General features: G+C 37.0%; 2 protein-coding genes across 3 annotated transcripts in view; one reads left to right on the top strand and one right to left on the bottom strand.

Annotated features, from left to right (window-relative positions):
- The window catches only part of LOC117290131 (unconventional myosin-XVIIIa-like), an 82,822-nt gene extending 82,412 nt beyond the window's left edge, over window positions 1-410 (bottom strand). The window contains exon 1 of the mRNA XM_033771387.1: window positions 370-410. The gene's annotated coding sequence lies outside the window, so the exon portion shown is untranslated. The remainder of the gene's footprint in view (window positions 1-369) is intronic.
- Window positions 411-547: 137 nt separating this feature from the next.
- On the top strand, window positions 548-19,402 carry LOC117289906 (cytosolic arginine sensor for mTORC1 subunit 2-like). 2 transcript variants are annotated; one of them, XM_033771109.1, is made up of 11 exons: window positions 548-665; window positions 844-928; window positions 2,583-2,707; window positions 3,508-3,578; window positions 4,324-4,511; window positions 7,287-7,428; window positions 8,990-9,116; window positions 10,802-10,900; window positions 11,323-11,402; window positions 14,934-15,028; window positions 18,394-19,402. In XM_033771109.1, exons 3-11 carry the CDS (start codon window positions 2,595-2,597, stop codon window positions 18,505-18,507), a joined length of 1,029 nt encoding a protein of 342 aa, XP_033627000.1. In that variant the 5' UTR covers window positions 548-665; window positions 844-928; window positions 2,583-2,594; the 3' UTR covers window positions 18,508-19,402. The 2 variants fall into 2 exon arrangements, with proteins under 2 accessions (XP_033627000.1, XP_033626999.1); XM_033771108.1 differs by lacking the exon at window positions 844-928 and having other exon boundaries at window positions 549-665.
- Window positions 19,403-19,595: the final 193 nt, after the last annotated feature.

Genomic DNA, 19,595 nt, shown 5'->3' with positions numbered 1-19,595 from the left:
TTTGTTTGACATGAGCAGATGAGGGTCTTGTGGATTTTACTCGTAAAATCGAACCATACATTAACTTTTAAGGTGGGGGGTGGACACATAGAAAAGCAACTCAGCCGACAACCTGACATTCACAAACTTGATAACTTTGGTTGGGTTACCCTTTTTGGTTCACGTTGCATTGCTCTCTGCATGTAGCTGCAGGCAGGCACCAAAATTATGACTAGCCCTAGTTGTTTGTCTTTCTCAAATAACAACACAAAGTGGACGAACCACCATATTCACGATAACCAAACTACACATAATTTAAAAAGGAATTCCTCCTTCGAAATACTTACCAGGCTGTATTATATGTCAGCTTTGTTAACAATAGTAAAACACCTACTCAAGTGTGTACTTTCTCCGTGCCCAACCTTCTTTCGAAGTGCTAATGGCGGCGGCGGCGATTAATTCAAGAAACAGCGACCTCTAGAGTACGGAAGTATTTTATTTATTTATTTACATTTTTTCAGCGATCTGAACTGTAGAGGGCGGTCGTCATCTTTTGTGGTAGATTCCGTTTTGTACACTTCCGGTTGTCGCACGTGGCAATTTTGTAAACATTGACACGAGACTCTCATCAGTCACTTTATCATCAGGCTCTACGCAATCTCCAATTCTGTATCAGAAGGCGGAAGGTAAATTGCAGATAATTACCATAACAACCCTTATCAGTCAACCTAAGTATAAACACATTATGTGATCATTCATGATCATTTGATATGGTTCATTATATCTATCTCAGTCATTGATTCAATCATCTAATTGATGATCAATCAATGACTCAGACTGTTGATTGATCGAATATTATAATAGCAATTTGTTCATGGAAGAAGGAGTTCCTCCACATGATGACGATTAGGCCGTGCGAGAAGATTGCACCTGTACCTTCTGTACTTCTGTAAGTTCTGGTGTGTCTCATTGAAGTTTTTAAAACCAAAGTATATTTATTATTTGCTTGGACATTACTGAAGAATGATTGGAGATGATGTAATGATGAGTCTATAAAACCGGGCAAAAAGAGTCTGACTAACCCATGGATGGAGCTGTCAGATCAAAAGAGATTAGAGAGAGGGCCCTAGCTCTCTACCTACATGTAAGTCCCTTTTCAGCCCCATTTAAAGTATTTTTTAAGAAATGCCTATAATGGAACTAGCCCTATATGTCCATCATATCCATTTGATCAGGCCTGCTCCGATTTAGAAAGTTCCAAGTAATCATTAATGTAGTTGCAATAACTTTACCCTCCTCCCGACAGCCGACAGGCCGGAGGGTTACGAGTTTGTTTCGAGCGGAAACGGTTGATCTGGTCCAACACGTACAATTTCGACAGCTAGTCACCAGATTTGCCCCATTTTAACCACTTTCAAAAATCATGACACAAATTCTGAGGGTACGAACTTAATCCGCAATGTCTAATGCAGCCTGCCATAATACTCAAAACACCATTTAGGAAATATTTCGAAGAAAGATGGACAAAAACTTACCAGATCCTGGAGCGAATTCCCAGGTTCATATTTTGAACCTGTCGCATCAAACGCATTTTTTTTTTTTTGGGCTAAACCATTCTGTAAAATGGGTGTTACAATGTTGCAGTGCGTGTGCGCGCTGTCCGTTTGCATTGCACGCCGTTCACTCATAATGGCGCGCACGCACTGTAGCACTGCAACATAAATACCCCTTTTACAGAATGGTTTAGCCCAACAACAAAATAATGCGTTTGCAAAGCGATGCGGCAGGTTCAAAATATGAACCTGGGATTTCGCTCCGGGATCTGGTAAGTTTGTGTCCATTTTTCTTCGAAATATTTCCTAAATGGTGTTTTGAGTATTATGGCAGGCTGCATTAGACATTGCGGATTAAAGTTCGTACCCTCAGAATTTGTGTCATTATTTGTGAAAGTGGTTAAAATGGGGCAAATCTGGTGACTAGCTGTCGAAATTGTACGTGTTGGACCAGATCAACCGTTTCAGCTCGAAACAAACTCGTAACCCTCCGGCCTGGCGGCCGTCGGGAGGAGGGTTACGTTATCACAACTATCATTAATGGGACCATTCATTTATGTTATTGTTACACAAATAACACTTTTTTTTCTCCCGAGCCTTTTTGTAAGCCTGGAGGCACTTCTACATGTATTTTGTAGGCTACTGCTTGAGCACCAATCAACCACCCATAGCTTTACGTCCAAACTTGTGGATCCTGCTGACGAGTAAACCAACGTAAACTGAAACGTGAACGTTGGAACGCTTAGATACTCCTTTTTTCTTTTCTTTTTTCAATACTCCTTTTTTCTTTTCTTTTTTCAATAGTTCGTATTGACAATTAACTGCGCTGTAGGAGTGTGTATATGTAATGGTCGCAAATTCGGAGAGAACAAAAGTAGTACAGTGTTCCTATTACTGGGTCTGTATCTCTGTACTTACATTTTGTAAGTTTGCAGAAATATTGAATTTTGTCACATCTGTTTTTATAGCACAATTGAATAAAGAAATAAATGGTTTCACTTTTACATTTAACTCATGACATTTTCTTATCCTTTCTGTTTTGTTCTTGAGGGATTTTGAGTCATGGAGCTTCATATTTCACCTCATCGTCTTCGGATTGCTTCCATCTTAAAGAAAGACATTGATTTATTCACTCATTCACTCATTAAGCTGTCACTGTTGCATCAACAAGTTAGGTATGGCATTTGGATTTGAGATTGAAACCAAAGATATGCTTTGATCATAGTTATGTGAACTTAATCGCTGTATTTATTTTTATTTATTTGTAGGCATACACCGATGTGTGTTAACACTGTATACCCTTGCAATTCTATAGCAGTGTCTTACCAACTAGACTACCGAGGTTGCCCGGTAGCTAGAGGCAGTTCGAATCCTATGTTTTGGCAGCGGGTACCGCAAAGATATAAGAGATCTTTATCCTGATGCAAATTTAACAACTCTTAATCACTGTAGTTTGCAAGCTCAAGGAAACCTGTAAACAAGGGTGCTTGCTATGTGAACCAGAAACACATAAGTTAAAGGAACACATTGCTCTGGATCGGTCGAGTTGGTCTTTGAAAAGCGTTTGTGAGCGTTTGTTATAAAATGCATATGGGTAGAAAGGTGTTGTAAAAGATGATCCACACAAACATGCCTCGAAAATGCGTGGTTTTCCTTTTACCTCGTCGACTAACACGGTCGGCCATTTATGGGAGTCAAATTTTTGACTCCCACAAATGGCCGACCATGTTAGTTCGCAGAGTAAAAGGAAAACCACACAATTTCGAGGCAAATTTGTGTGGATCATTGTATTCTATTTTTAAAAGATCTTTCTATCCATTATATGCATTTTATAATAAACGGTTACAAACGCTTTTTATAGACCAACTCGTCCGATCACCTTAAGGGGATTCAACTTTTTAGTTCAATTCTCAATTAGTAATGTAGTTTTTACATCAAATTATATTTCTAAACAAGTTTTTATCATTTTGTACAGTTGCAATTTCTTCAGTTTCACAGAGACCTGCGATGATTTCTCGTTAATCACTGATCAAGAGGGTCTTAAAGGTGAATTAAAAGAGATTTTTTCTGGATTTTCTATTTGAATACTTTCAATAAAGGGGGGGGGGTGTGAAATTTCAATTCTGCTAGCCCCATTTTTTCTTGTTACAACTTATGATTAATTCTATACTATAACATTCGTGTGGACAACTTCATTGTACAGACTCACCGACATACAGGTTTAGATCAGTTGGAAAAGGTCACTTTTATTAAAGTAACTCCAACCACAGGACTGGTACATTTCCAGGCATGCTATTCCTCTTACTTTAAAATCTGTTTTCTAATTTTGTTCAACCCTCAGGTCAAATCAGCAACATTGTTTTTAAGAAATATAGCCAGAGAAAGTCTATGCAAGCATTCCTAGTGTCAACCCTAGTACTGAATGTACGCCAATAAATTTTCCTGTTTTTTTTTTGTTCAAGGGCCATTGAATATCATGCCTGATTTTGTTCGTTCCTACATTATAAGTTAAGAGCATGAGGGAAATACGAGGGGCATTCCCACTGAAACTTTTCAAGGGCATCAAGGCCATAACCAAAGTGCCTCTGTTGCCTCTGTGAGGTATCGATCCTGGAACATTTAAAGGGGCATCAAGGTAATGGGGGCATGGAGGGCAAATACCTCCTTGCCCCCAACGAGGTAGCGAGTGCGTAACTTTATATTTGTGCCAAACGTTGTACCTACAGTTCAGTCATTTTAATATTCAATTTCAAAATTACTGATGTGTCCCTCATTTTTTCTTTTCCTGTAGAACTCCCCTCTAGGGCAGAGCTGATGGTACAGTCCACGGTTTGGCTCGCCCTGGACGCCATCCCGAGCTTTGTGGATGCTGACAGCAACTCTGGTCTCACTATGACTACTAAGTCTATCATCACTAGCCTGGCCGACAAAAACATCTCTGTATACAACTTGTCAACGTACCAGACAGATTTCATACTTGTAGGTTTAATTGGGTGGCTTGATTTCTTGTTATGTCAAGATGGTGAATTTTGAATTATTGCTTAGCAAATAAACTTGCTAAGCAGTATTTTTCTGCTTAATAGCTTTTTGAAGTTGGGCCCTGATGAGTGTTGAAATTGAATTGAATTGAATGGTTTATAATTGAATGGAAATAATAACAAATCAAGCCAATCTAAACTTAAATCGCTGTTCTCATTATATAATTTCCCCGTCTCTCTTTTATTTTAGGCACTTACAATATGAGGCCAGCAATTAGGGGCTAACGCTGAAAACCCTTGCTCAAGTTTTTTTTAATTAAATAAATTATTACAATCTGTTGTTCGTTTTCCAATCATCCGTCAAACCAATTTAAAAACAGATCTATCATAACCAATCTATCAGTTTTGTACGGTCTTTAATTGGCGCTTTAATATTCTTAGTGATCAAAAGGTTGTTAAAGACACTGGACACTTGGTAATTGTCAAAGACAAGTCTTCTTACTAGGTGTATCTCAACATATGCATAAAATAACAATCCTGTGAAAACTTGAGCTCAGTTGGTTGAAGTTGAGAGATAATTATGAAAGAAAAAACACCCTTGTCACACGAAGTTGTGTGCTTTCAGATGCTTGATTTCGAGACCTCAAATTCTAAGCTTGAGGTCTCAAAATCAAATTCATGGAAAATTTCTTTTTTCTCTAAAACTATGTCACTTCAGAGGGAGCCTTTTCTTACAATGTTTTACACTATCAACCTCTCCCCATTACTCACTACCAAGTAAGGTTTTATGCTCTAATTATTTTGAGTAATTACCAATAGTGTCCACTGCCTTTAAATAATTTAAACAGGTACAATTTGAAAAATAAAATCAAAATCAACAAATAAATGTTTCGCTTTATTAGAAAATTAATGATTCTTTTTGCCAAACAAATACTTTGGAGACCACTCTTGATTAATAAACTCCATTCTCCAGGAGCTCCAAAATATACCCCAATTTTGTTTTTATAAAATGCTTTAAAAATGGAACTCAATAATGTTGGTTTCCTGTATAAATTGAGGGCGTTTTTTCAACTTAAAGTTGCAAAGGTATGGATGTGATTGGTCTAGATATAAATTAATAATGGTTTGTTAAACAAAACAAAAATTTGCGATTCAACAACCAAATCGCATTATTGAATAACACAAAATAGGATAAACTTACTAAAAGAAAACAGAAGAACAATTTAAAATCTAAATCTTCATCACAAAAGGTGACAAGTTGCCAGTGGGCGTATAACATGGATTTAAAATTTAAAATGGAGAAGCTACTTCTCTTAAAACAGCCTTGAGAAATATAAAACAAATTAAGAGAAAGAGAAATCAACAGTGTAATGCAATATCATTTTCAATCTCAACCTCTTTTTACACTTTCATCTCTATGCTTGTCTTTCTGAGAAAATGTCATTTTTCGAGTTGTTTGCACTGGAAGGCTCGAATTGCTCTAATTACTCTACAGTTCTGAGCAGTTGACTAATGTGATGGTTTTGGACGTCCGGTATCTGGCATCACAAAGTGGTGATGCGTCAGACTACCAGGAAAAGGCACACTGTGTGGGAGTTCAACTCCAGAGATATTTCAGATATTTTTTAATGATGTACATTTTGTGCGTACCATTTCAGCCCTGTGTCTTATAGAAGCAATCATCACGTAAACACTGAAGATTTATGGTCATGAGAAAAGATGTCTTCCAATAGTTGAGTTACGTCCAATTTTGATTTATTGGTATCTTGACTTTATCTATGAAGTATCTTGTGATTTTTGATTATCTTTGATAATCAACACAATGTAGTAGTTGTAAGAAGTTTGCTCTCGGGCAGAATCCATTTATTTTAAATGCAGTGGACACTATTGGTAATTACTCAAAATATTTTTTAGCATACAATTTACTTGGTGACATTAGCAATGGAGAGCTGTTGATAGTAAAAAAAACTTTGTAAGAAACGGCTCCTTCTGAAGTAACGTAGTTTTCCAGAAAGAAGTAATTTTCCATGAATTTTATTTTGATACCTCAGATTTAGAGTTTGAGGTCTTGAAATCAAGCATCTGAAAGCACACAACTTCGTGTGCCAAGGGTGTTTTTCTTTCATTAGTATCTCCAAAATTCGACAACTATTTGAGCTCAAATTTTCACAGGTTTGTTATGTTAAGCATATGTTGAGATACACCAAGTGAGAAGACTGCTCTTTTACAATTACCAATGTCTTTTTAATCTTAATATTTCAACAAATCCCAAGATACAAACATGTATTTATAGTATTTTAAAGACACTGGACACCTTTGGTTATTGTCAAAGACAAGTATTCTCACTTGATGTATCCATCATACACAGTTAACAAATCTGTGAAAATTTGGGCTCAATTGGTCAAGTAGCAAGAGAATAATGAAATAAAAGATACCCTTGTTGCACAAAATTGTGTGCTTTCAGAGGCCTAAAAAAGACTTCAGGCCTGAAGTCTTATAACATTTGAGTGAGAAATTATCCCTTTCTCAAAAGCTACATTACTTCAGAGGGAGCCATTTCTCACAATGTGTAACTATACTATCAACAGCTCTTCATTTGTAGTTGCCAAGTAAGTTTTTACTTTAACAAATATTTTGAGTAATTACCAATAGTGTCCAGTGCCTTTATAAGCTAAGGTCATATTTTCATTCACACAACATTTATTTCAATATCACAGAAAGACGAAATATACAGAAAATAAATGTACTATTATTTGTTGTGTTGCTTTTTTGAAAGGTGAAAGAAGATGAATATGATGATGTAGTGACTTGTCTGAGCAAAGACTTCAAGATATTGAAAGAGAGCCAAGATGGCGAGATGATCCCCATTGTCTCCCAAGAAGTGGATAAGAACTCCAGGAGGAATACTTGTGGATTGCGTAAGTCATTTGAATGACAACGTGTTTATTTCTGCATCTGTTATATACAATACAAAGTTTTTATAAAGCTGTACAAATGCCTGGTGTGGCTATCCCGTACAGATAAAACAAGAGAAATGGAATTGAAAAAAAAAGAAAAATTTACCCGAAAGCAGAACATGATGTCATTTCCTAGAAAAGATAAGATTCTTGTTTGTTTGCTGTTTGTTTAGATGATCTTCCCATCAAGGGAACTTGGCAAACTCCCACAAGCGGGATATAAATGCCAAGCTGGCAACAGACAATCTCTCTCATACAAACATTGGTTCACTCTCTATGTTTATGAATTGCACAAATCAAGAAATTGCGATTCTTTCTAATAGGTTAATATCCATTGCACTGTGAGCGCATCAGTGATGCCATATGCCTTTATGATGCCACCCCACTGTTGTCAATAAACCAAATGAAAGCAATTTTGTGTACGCCACGAAAATGTTCTCAAAACATCTCAACAATTTTAAATTCCCTGTTGAGACCTCGCCAAATAGCATTGGAAATGTCATTTTGTCAAATTACCTCCGGTTGAGGATATTTCCATCAATGACAACCCTTAAAGAATTCCCACTGGAATCAGTTGGCCTGGAACTGAGGGCAACAATTCAATCATGTCTTCACCAGATGGCTTGATGGGATGGATTTATGTTTTATCAAGTCTAGAGGATCTTATCTGACCATTTCAAAAGGATTGTGTTTACAAACAATTGTGTATATTTTTGTATTAACATATAATGTATAATTGTTGGAAATGGTTCAATGGTGAATTAATGAAACCACTATGCTTAATTATATGTATTATTAATAATAATAGTAAAAATTTACATAGCGCCATATCCATCAAAAACAACGCTCCATGGAGCTAATACAGAGAAACATTTAAAATGTAGATAAACAGAAAAACAACAAAGTATAAAAAAATAAGTTTAAAATCAGCAAAAAATTAAAGCAAACAATGACAAGCAATCGTAGAAATAAACAATTTACAATAAAAGGTTATAAAACATAGAGTAGGAGTATGCAACATTTTAAAATGCAAGGAGATTGTACAAACAGACCAGCTGTGATCATATAAAAATTGTAAAAAGAGACATACACCAAAACTCCATGGAAAAAAATAATTTGTAACAAAAGTATTGTTATAAGTTGCATCCCTCTGAAGTCACTCAAGTTCACATAGAGTCTAGTGTAGCTAAGTTGAATATTTTGTATTACCTATTCTAACTATACTTGCTAATGTTTATGTTAATCCATTTGTGTTTTTTTTTTTTGTTTGTCAGGGCATGCCTACCACAAGCTTTGGCTTATCTGGGATGCCCACATTTCCAATTCTCCTTATATTACTGTTCTTTGTTATTGTTTTTTTTTTTATTCTCTGCAGAATAAATATCTTAAAATGAAATGAAATTAAATCTCAAGCCCAAACCCTAAACCCATTCCTTCACTTTTCACCTCTACCAAAAACAACTCACAAGCCCTCAAGTTGGTACAAATGTGAACCTTTTTTTTATTCTTCTTTTCTGAACAGACACTCCCAGACCAGTGGTACATTCCTTCCACAGTCCGGATAATCGCTTCTTAGTGACGTGCCTTCAGCCTGAACAACTTTCTCATCTTACCTCCACACTTCTAAAACTCATGTTTTATTCAAACAGGTATAAGATTCTATTTTGGGTATTTATACTCATATACACCGATGTGTGTTTAGCACTGTATACTCGGTACTTACCGGATTTCTGAAGAAAAAAACCCAGGCACATTACTGGGTAATATTACTGCAGTACCCGCTGCTAAACATAGGATTCGAACTGCCTCTATAGCCACCGGGTGACCTTGGTAGTCTAGTTAGTTAGACACTGCTCTAGAATTGCAAAGGTCATGGGTTTGAATCCCACTCGAGTCATATGCCTGTGATTTTGTTTTCACAGAACTCCAGTAAGTACTGAATACTAAAAGTTTGTTTTATTTATTTTTTTTTTTTTAAAGGTCAAACACACAATAGGAAATGAGCAAGAAATAAAAACAATCACAACAACAAACAATTAACCCACACTAAACCAAACTGAATGAGACTAAACACATGAACCTAATCAAAGGGACACATTGTGAATAGAAATGCCATCATTAAAATTCATAGAGATCAATAATATAACAAAAGAATCGCCAAGAACTTTGGAAAGTACTGGCCAGATAAGAAAGGAATACAAATAGCTCCAGGCCTAGGGATCATAATTGCACATTTAATAATCTGGTTAAATTTGGAATGCAACTGTCTCTGTATCTGTTGGTTTTACATTTTATGCTGGTTAAGTGGTTCACATCCCTTAAGCCATTGTTCTTGGTGGGTGGGATACTACTGGTATCGTACAACTTTTAATTCTGCTGGTATGTCACAGTCGATGGGATTCTTAAGAATTATGATTTATAAAGCCATTAAAAGTATAATAAATCATTCTTGTACTTGGCGCATTCGTCCATGACAAGACCCAAATGTGCTGTAAATGCATGAAACTTATACCTTAAAGGCAGTGGACACTATTGGTATTCGTCAAAGACTAGCCTTCACAGTTGGTGTATCTCAACATATACATAAAATAACAAACCTGTGAAAATTTGAGCTCAATTGGTCATCGAAGTTGCGAGATATTAATGAAAGAAAAAACACCTTTGTCGCACCATGGCCACACAAAGTTGTGTGCTTTCAGATGCTTGATTTCGAGACCTCAAATTCTAAACTTGAGGTCTCAAAATCAAATTTGTGGAAAATTACTTCTTTCTCGAAAACTATGTCATTTCAGAGGGAGCTGCTTCGCACAATGTTTTATATTATCAACCTCTCCCCATTACTCGTAATCAATGATAAAAATTATTTTGAGTAATTACCAATAGTGTCCACTGCCTTTAAGGTACCATACAATGGTTAATTTTGCTGGTATTGTCAGTCGATGGGATTCTTTACAATAATGATTTATCAAGCAAACTATAGTAATAAATCACTCTTTTAAAAGCACATTCTGTCATGACAGGACCCACGTTCTCAAGGCACTTGAAAAAGAAAAGCATTTAAAGAAAGTTTTTTTATTTTTTTATTTTTTTTTATTATGAGACAAATTGATGTTGCACCTTGTATAGGCTTACAAGGTGCGTTTCGGCACATTCAGCAGCCACTGGCAGAATCGCTGGGGCAAACCCCTTCTCATAGAACATAAAGCCTGGCTCATACTTCCTGCGAATGCGATGCGAATTTGACGTGAATTTGACATCACAGCTCTGTTTTCAATGCGATATTATTGAAAAATAAATACAAATTACAGAGTGTTTTCTTTTTCTATCTCTTCAGTTTTCTTCCTTCACCCGAGGATGGTCACGAGCGGTTTCTATCTCTCTCAATCATCAGTCAGAAGATATCTCTCGTAGTAGATGTTGAGTCAATTGCATTGTAAGTTTATTATTTATGTGTTATTTGTTTCTTTTCTTAAATCTTTATTTATGAGGTTGCTAAAGGGATGCTTATGTTTGGAAAATTTCTTTTGAAAAGGTGGTAGCGTTTTTTAGATGTCGTCAAAATAAATCGCTATGTCCAGGCAGGAAGATTATAATCTTTTATTGGAGGATACAGTCTGAGAAGGAAATAAAAGTACAGTAGTGCTTTTCATATTGAATTTGTTTTTGTCGGGGGGGGGGATAAAAACTGACATCCTTTTCCATAACCACATTACTTCCAAGTGAAAAGATTCTCAAAATGCTTTGTTCTATCGAAAGCTGCTGAACTGATACAATTGTTTACATCCAATCATCAATAAAACATTGTCTTCAGTAATATTACTTACATTTATTCTAATTATCTGATTCTATTTGAAGGTTTCCAAGTGGGAGTTTGTGCACAGGAGCCGAAGAATTCTGGAGGATGATCAAGATTGGAAATCTCCCTTTGGGGTTCGGTAAGTACGCTATCTCATCATCAGGGCCCAATTTCATGGCCCTTCTAACGTCAAATTCTACGCTTACTATCGCCATTCTCCGTTTACTTGCAAGCGCTGAATTTCTAACTGTGTCCAGCTGTGTAAGCATAGAATGCCTTAACGTGGAGTACGCATGCGCACAAGCCAAAATTCTTCGCTAACCCGTAAAATACGCTTGACGTAAGTGCCAAGTTCCCTGCTTCCGTCAGCAGTGATTCTTTGCTTGTGGTAAGCAGAGTCATGAAATTGGGCCTGGGCCCAAGACATCATTGATCCATAGTGGATGGGGTATGAACATGCGTCTGCTAAGTGAGCAAAAGTTTAAATAAATGAAAAATGCATATAAGTGTCAAAATAGATCAAAATCAACAAATGAATGTTTAATATAGAATTGAATAATTCTTAAACAGTTATTATGAAGAATACTTTTGATCAATAAACCCCAATAACCAGGAGCTGCAAAAGGAGTTTATCAAACCCACACAAACTTCCTAAATGACTTTATAGTTCTGAGCAGAGGACTTTTAGTAAGTCTTAATAGCGTGGACAAAGACTCTGTTATCATCAATGAGACATCAAATCATTTATACGATAGGAAAAACCTGGATTTTTGAGTGATCACAGTTCATCAAAAGCACATCAACATTTATGGAATGGAGAATACATAGACAATCAGTAATGAAAGTCCACCACAAAGAAATGAGTGGAATGCAAGGATTGGGTGCCTGGCATTATGATTGTTTTTAAAGATAACGCCAATATTCTGCTTAATGTAACCGGAGCACTTCCTGTACATTCCCCCCTTGGCATACATGTATCTCGTTGGGCCCCATCCCCCGACCCCGTTCAATGATGGCTCTTGTTACGCGGTTGGCACTCCAGGAGGGGTTATTAAAGGAACACGTTGCCTTGGAGCGGACGAGTTGGTCTTCGAAAAGCGTTTGTAATCGGTTTTTTTATAAAATGCATATGGGTAGAAAGATGTTGTAAAAGTAGAATACAATGATCCACACAAACATGCCTCGAAATTGCACGGTTTTCCTTTTACCTCGTCGACTAACACGGTCGGCCATTTATGGGAGTCAAACTTTTAACTCCCATAAATGGCCGACCGTGTTAGTTCGCACAGTAAAAGGAAAACCACGCAATTTCAAGGCAAACTTGTGTGGATCATTGTATTCTACTTTTAAAACATCTTTCCAACCATATGCATTTTATAAAAAACGGTTACAAATGCTTTTTATAGACCAACTCGTCCGATCCAAGGCAACGTGTTCCTTTACCAATAAAAGTTGTTTTTAAACATAACACCAATATTCCGCTAAATGTAACCGGAGCACCTCCTGTACAATCCCCCATGCCATCTCATTGGGTGCCCGTCTCCCGACATGTTCAATGTTGGCTCACGCTGTTAGCACTCCAGCTGGGGTTAGCAACATTTAGAATTTTGTTTAAAGCCATTGGACCCTTTCGGTAAACAGTGTTGTCCAAGGTCCACACTTTGTGTACCACAACTTCTATATCAAATAACAAACCTGTGAAAATTTAGGCTCAATCGGTCATCGGAGTCGGGAGAAAACAACGGAAAAACCCACCCTTGTTCCGCGCGTTTCGCCGTGTAATGACATGTGTTTAAAATAAATCTGTAATTCTCGTTAACGAGAATTTATATTGTTTTGCTGTTTTCTCAAAAAGTAAAGCATTTCATGGAATAATATTTCAAGAGAAGTCTTTCACCATTGCCTTCTGTAAACCCAGTAAGTTATTTGTAAATCTGTGAACTTTTTTGTTGTTTTCTGAACCGAAAGGGTCCAATGGCTTTAAAGTCTCTGGACTCAAATGGTAATTGTCAAAGACTAGTCTTCACAGTTGGTGTATCTCAACATGTGCATAAAGTAACAAACCTATGAAAATTTTAGCTCATCCGTCGTCATAGTTGCGAGATATTAATGAAAGAAAAAAAGAACCTTGCAGCACCATGGTCACACGAAGTTGTGTGCTTTCAGACGCTTGATTTCGAGACCTCAAATTCTAAATCTGATGAGGTCTCAAAATCAAATTCATGGAAAAATACTTCTTTCTCAAAAACTACATCACTTCAGAGGGAGCTGTTGTTGAGGGAAACTCTTTCCATTACTTGTTATCAAGAAAGGTTTTGTGATAGTAATTAGTTTTAATAATTACCAATAGTGTCCACTGCCTTTAAAGATCATACCGGTACCAAATATCTGCTTAATGTAACAGGAGTACTTTATGTACTGTCCCAGCCATATCTCGTCTTGTTAGGCTCCCGCCTCCCGACCCCCATTCAATGTTGGCTCGTATTACGCAATTTGCACTCCAGCTGGGTTTAACAACATTGAGTGGAGGAACTGGTGAGAGAATGTTTACGTGACCCGTATACAGATTGCTAACACTGGGATAGGACTGTTAAGAGAAGAGCTTGGATGGAGTGGTGCATGGAAATATGTGCCATATGTTTCTAATCATACGAGGGGGGGGGGAGGGGGGGGGAGGGGGGGATGGTTGTTGACATCAGATCAGTTGGTATTAGAAACTGGTAAAAGAAGCAGTCTGGGTGTAGATGGTGAGTGAACTAAATGGACCGATCCGGCCTGTCAATCAAACTGCGCGCGTTCACCCATCTGACCAATCACAGCAATGATTGTGGTCGGACAAACTCGGTCATGCGTGCGCGTAAATTTGGCACGCGCGGCAGAATCGTGCAGAATGTCATTGGGAGTGCTCGTACACGTGTCTTGCTCACGTGTGCGGTGGGGGGAGGTTTATGTGGAAAGCCGGAACGGTCCATAGGTGAATGACTGAAACCGGTACATGGTTTGTGATTACAGAAACTAAATGCAGTATAAATACGTACATCTCTATTACTGTTAGCCCAAATCTAGCTCTTTCCACAAAATTACACGGGAGACTCTGAAGACCAAGTGAACATTACACAGTCCAAGTGGTTTCAACAGAACACCAGTTGTACAGAAGAAACCGTACACCCGATACTAGCCTAGAATGTGTGGTACTCTGTTGAAGTCTTTGTGTGCATTAGGGTATAAAGGCAGTGGACACTATTGGTAATTACTCAAAATAATTATTGGCATCAAACCTTTCTTGATGACGAGTAATGGGGAGAGGTTGATGGTATAAAACGTTGTGAGAAATGGCTCCCTCTGAAGTGCCATAGTTTTCGAGAAAGAAGTACTTTTCCAAGAATTTGATTTAGAGACCTCAGATTTAGTACTTGAGGTCTCGAAATCAACCATCTAAACGCACACAACTTCATGTGACAAGGGTTATTTTTCTTTCATTATTATCTTGCAACTTCGATGACCGATTGAGCTAAAACTTTCACAGGTTTGTTATTTTATGCATATTTTGAGATACACCAACTGTGAAGGCTAGTCTGTGAGGACTAGTCTTTGACAATTACCAATAGTGTCCACTGACTTTAATAGCACAGCAAACGTTATTATTAGGATTGAACGATCTCTTTTTCAGATGAGTCAGGGATAGTTGCACAAATATCGGAACCTCTGGCGGAGGCAGGTATTCCGATCTACTACATAAGCACATTCTTGAATGATCACACATTGGTAAGTCAGATTTAATTCATTCCGTTTCAATTTCATTTAATTTGATTGTAAAGAAACATTCCCAGATTTGTAGGACTTGAAACTTTGCACGGTGGAAATACGATATGGAAAGGTTTGCAGCTAACATCATGTAATGACTATATCTCTAAATGAGTTGGGGTGGTTATGGAAAGAACTGTCAGTTTCAACTTGAAGTTTCAATCATATTTGGTTTTGCTTACAAACCAGTTGATGGCAGTAGTGTACTTTATGTAATCCACCATACACATGAACTGACAAATATGCAGAAGTTTGAGATCGATCAGCCATCTGGGTCCGGAGAAAATAATGAAAAACCGATTGCACATTTTGCATGACATTGATTTATGACAGAAAGGAATTAAACGCTCACTGGGCAACAAACTCCAAACGCGAAATTAGTTTGATGTATTTCTCATCAAATATGATGTTTCAGACAGAAATATTTTCAGGGGTGTTTACGACTATTCATTAGACCGTGTAAGTGTACAGTATGTAAATCTGTGGTCTAAGACAAGATTTTCATTTAAGAAAAACCTTTCCTGAAAAGCTAAACAAAAGTGCAATCAACTGATTTTGGTTGTAACAAACAAATTGAAATAAGAATTGTAATAGCTCCGCGCTTCATGATAGACAGCCGTTGAAGAGTAGCCTGCAGGGGTCCAGTTTGGCTGAGGATGGAGAACATTCATAACAAAAAAAAATGGTTTTGCTAACTGCTTCAGTAGTGTAATAAATTAAGATGTATTATATAAGTACTTAGTATATAGTGCTAACACACACCAGTAAAACCAAAAATTTATATTCTTATCCTCGATTTGACAATTACCGAAGGTGTCCAGTGCCTTAAAGGCAGTGGACACTATTGGTTATTACTCAAAATAATTATTAGCATTAAACATTTCTTGGTAACAAGTAATGGGGAGAGGTTGATAGTATAAAACACTGTGGGAAACGGCTCCCTCTGAAGTAATGTAGTTTTCGAGAAAGAAGCGATTTTCCACGAATTTTATTTCAAGACTCAGATTTAGAATTTGAGGTCTCGAAATCGAGCATCTGAAAGCACACAACTTCGTGTGACAAGGGTGAATTTTCTTTCATTATTATCTCGCAACTTCGACGACTGACTGAGTTCAAATTTTCACAGGTTGGTTATTTTATGTATATGTTGAGATACACCAACTTTAAAGACTAGTCTTTGACAATAACCAGTAGTGTCCATTGTCTTTAATCTTTGTGGTAAACCGCTGCTAAAATATAGGATTCGAACTGCCTATACACATGTATATAGCTACCGGGCAATCTCGTGATCTAGTTGGTATGACACTGCTCTAGAATTACAACGGTCGTGGGTTCCAATCCCATCCAAGCAATATGCCTATGATTTTTGTCCCGGAGCTCGGGAAAGTACGGAGTGCAGTGCCAACACACATAGGTGTATATGGGTAAAACCTAAACGAATACCGTACTCTTTATCCCTGATGCCAATTTCCATCTCAATTATCAGAACACCAGAGTTTGAATTTGGTGCTCTTAACCGCTCGGCCACAACACTTCAACATATTCTAGTATCTAGATCAAAAACTTGAACTTCCCCCTCACATTGTAGTTCTAATAAGAATACTATATTCAGCTGCACAGAAGGATATGAGTGTTATAAACATTGATGTATAAGGCAAGGCTCGGCAAAAATGTGCCAAAAGCAGCCGTCCTAATTCCTTGGTATTTTGAGTCTTATGGGAATTTGTGTAAACGTATTTAGTTCAGTTTAGTTTTATAGTTTGTTATACCTCTATTGCACAAACATCAAAATACAACTTTGTGCAAAGGGTAACCCCAAACCAGAATGTAGGCAACTAAAATGGGTTCCCTTGAATCGCACACATGTGGAGCCCAGAAACAAAGGTAACAGGAACAATGCAATAAACATAGCAGAAAACATTGAAGTTTCTATTTCATTGTAAAAACTGTTATAAAAACACAATACAAAGTATACATTTATTATGCTTCATTTTATAGACAATTTATCATGCAATAATGGCTATGTAAGGCATGTGCTTTGGTTGAAGACACAAATTTGTCATAGATTTACCCTGAATTCTTAGATGTTAGGTTTTGGGTTTTTTCTTTTGCGATATAAGCCTCATGTAAATTTGGAATTAAGTTGCATTTATAGGTTAATAAGTGTTTATCTTATAGTTTAAACTGGATGCAAAAACTAATTCACTGGACCTTTAAGGCAATGCAACTTTTTATTTCAAATTCACTTCTATGCAAAATTGCCAGATGAAATCGTTCCACGACTAAAGGCAAATCACATTTAATTATAGCATCACAGAGTTTCTGTGAAACAGTGTACTGGGAAGCAGTGTCACTTAATGCATTAGGCATCTGCTTGAAGTAATTAGTTACTAGGAAAATTTCATATGTCACAAGAAATCTGACTTGGTCAAGTCTTGTGACTGGATAATGTAGAATGACAAAATGCCGGAACGATTTGCCTGTCAATTGTTTTCACAGAACATGGGAAGGTACTGAAGAGTATACAGTGCTTTATACACAATGGTGTAAGGGAAACCAAATCGCTGGGGTACACACTGCCTGCTATAGGATTCAAAATGCCTTTAGTGGTCTAGTTGATACCAATCTGGTCTGGTATGGATTTCACAAAGATTTAAAGGCAGTGGACACTATTGGTAATTACTCATAATAATTATTATCATAAAACCTTTCTTGCTTTGGAGTAATGGGGAGAGGTTGATAGTATCAAACATTGTGAGAAACAGCTCCCTCTGAAGTGACGTAGTTTTCGAGAAAGAAGTATTTTTCCACAAATTTGATTTCGAGACCTCAGATTTAGAACTTGTATGAGGTCTTGAAATCAAGCATGTGAAAGCACACAAATTCGTGTGACCATGGTGCAACAAGGGTGTTATTTTCTTTCATTAATATCTCACAACTTCGACGACCGATTGAGCTCATATTTTCACAGGTTTGTTATTTTAAGCATATGTTGAGATACACCAACTGTGAAGACTAGTCTTTAACAATCACCACTAGTGTCAAGTGTCTTTAAGACTAGTCTTATCTTGACTTAGGACGAGTTACTCGTCCTAACTTAGGACAAGCCATACGTTTTTAATATCTCCTCCTAACTCTCTGTGAAACCGACCCCTGCCTCTGGAATGGCAAAGAACTTGGGTTCAAATCCTACCCGAGTAATATGCCTCTGATTGATTTTTGTTCACAGTACTCGGGGACACTACTATAGTGCCTTACACACATAGGGGTATGGGTAAAAAACAACAACAGAAAACAGCATTTTGTCTTTTTCTCCTGCATTACAGGTCTCAGAGGCCGATATTGAGCGTGCTTTTGCAATACTTGAAAGCAAAAGAGGAAAAATGATAGATGGAAACTCTTGTGAGCCTGAGGATTCGTTACATTTCAGTATTAGATGATGATAAATACTCATCTGAATGTGGGACAATAGTGCTATTCACACGGCAACAATTTAGCTGGGGTACCTTGCATAATTTTATCACGGTTGTAAAATGTAGCAATGTTTGACCGGATTTTGCAAGAGAAGTAATTGGATAGTAGACAAAAAAATATATTGTCCTTTCACATGAAGTGCATTTTGTAAAATGTTACATTATTAGGCTATTAGCAAGGGACCCTTGCTAAGTTGCTTTCGTGTGAAAGGGGCTAATATGGTTCTTGGGTTGTGTTTACGTACTGAGAGCGCCGTGCGGAAATATTACCTGGCTTGATGTCCAGTTTAATTTAATTTGATAAACATTTATTTCAATGTCACACAATGATTCAGAACAAATTATGCTACCAAATATCCACTGCCAAATTCAATTAAGCTGTTTATACTTACGATATTATTATTGTTATTATTATAGTTTGTTATTATTTGTATATTATTTGCACTGTCAATTTCAAGAAATGTACATTCATTTTAACACCCAGCTCATTTTTTTTTTTTTACTTTGGTTTGAAATGAATGCTCCGTTGATTCAGCATTCAACAGTCAAAAGGAGTAGTCCATTTCCACAATTTCACCAGTTCAGCATTTACTGGTCCAACAAGATCATTCAATTTCATTACACTGCAAGAGTTATTCTTCAACTTTGTAAAGACCAGATGAGAAGCAACAGCCAGTCAACCATTATATTTTATCAAGTGTAAATGGGTAGTATATGCCATAAGTGGATTGTTTCTGTATTATAGAAATTAAACTCAAGAATGTTCAAAGTGTAGTCCTAATCGCATATTGACCCATTTCAACTGACGTCATCATCAGAATAATCTTGGATGCGCCATTTTGGTGGTCAATGTCAACGTGTGTTATTCAGTGAAGTGCGCATTTTTAGGTGATGCGGCGTTTACACGTAAACCTATTGACCACGTGTGACGCGCGTGCAAGGAAATGCATGAATGTGAATGGACTTAAATGAAATGGAATGTTTTTTATTTTATGATTTTGGCCGGGAAAACCTATTATTATTAGGAAGAAAATATAAATAAATAGTAAACTTGC

Source organism: Asterias rubens, chromosome 5, assembly GCF_902459465.1.
Source record: "Asterias rubens chromosome 5, eAstRub1.3, whole genome shotgun sequence".
In the NCBI taxonomy this organism is placed as follows: Eukaryota; Metazoa; Echinodermata; class Asteroidea; order Forcipulatida; family Asteriidae; genus Asterias; species Asterias rubens.
This window is presented reverse-complemented; position numbering and strand designations above follow the sequence as displayed.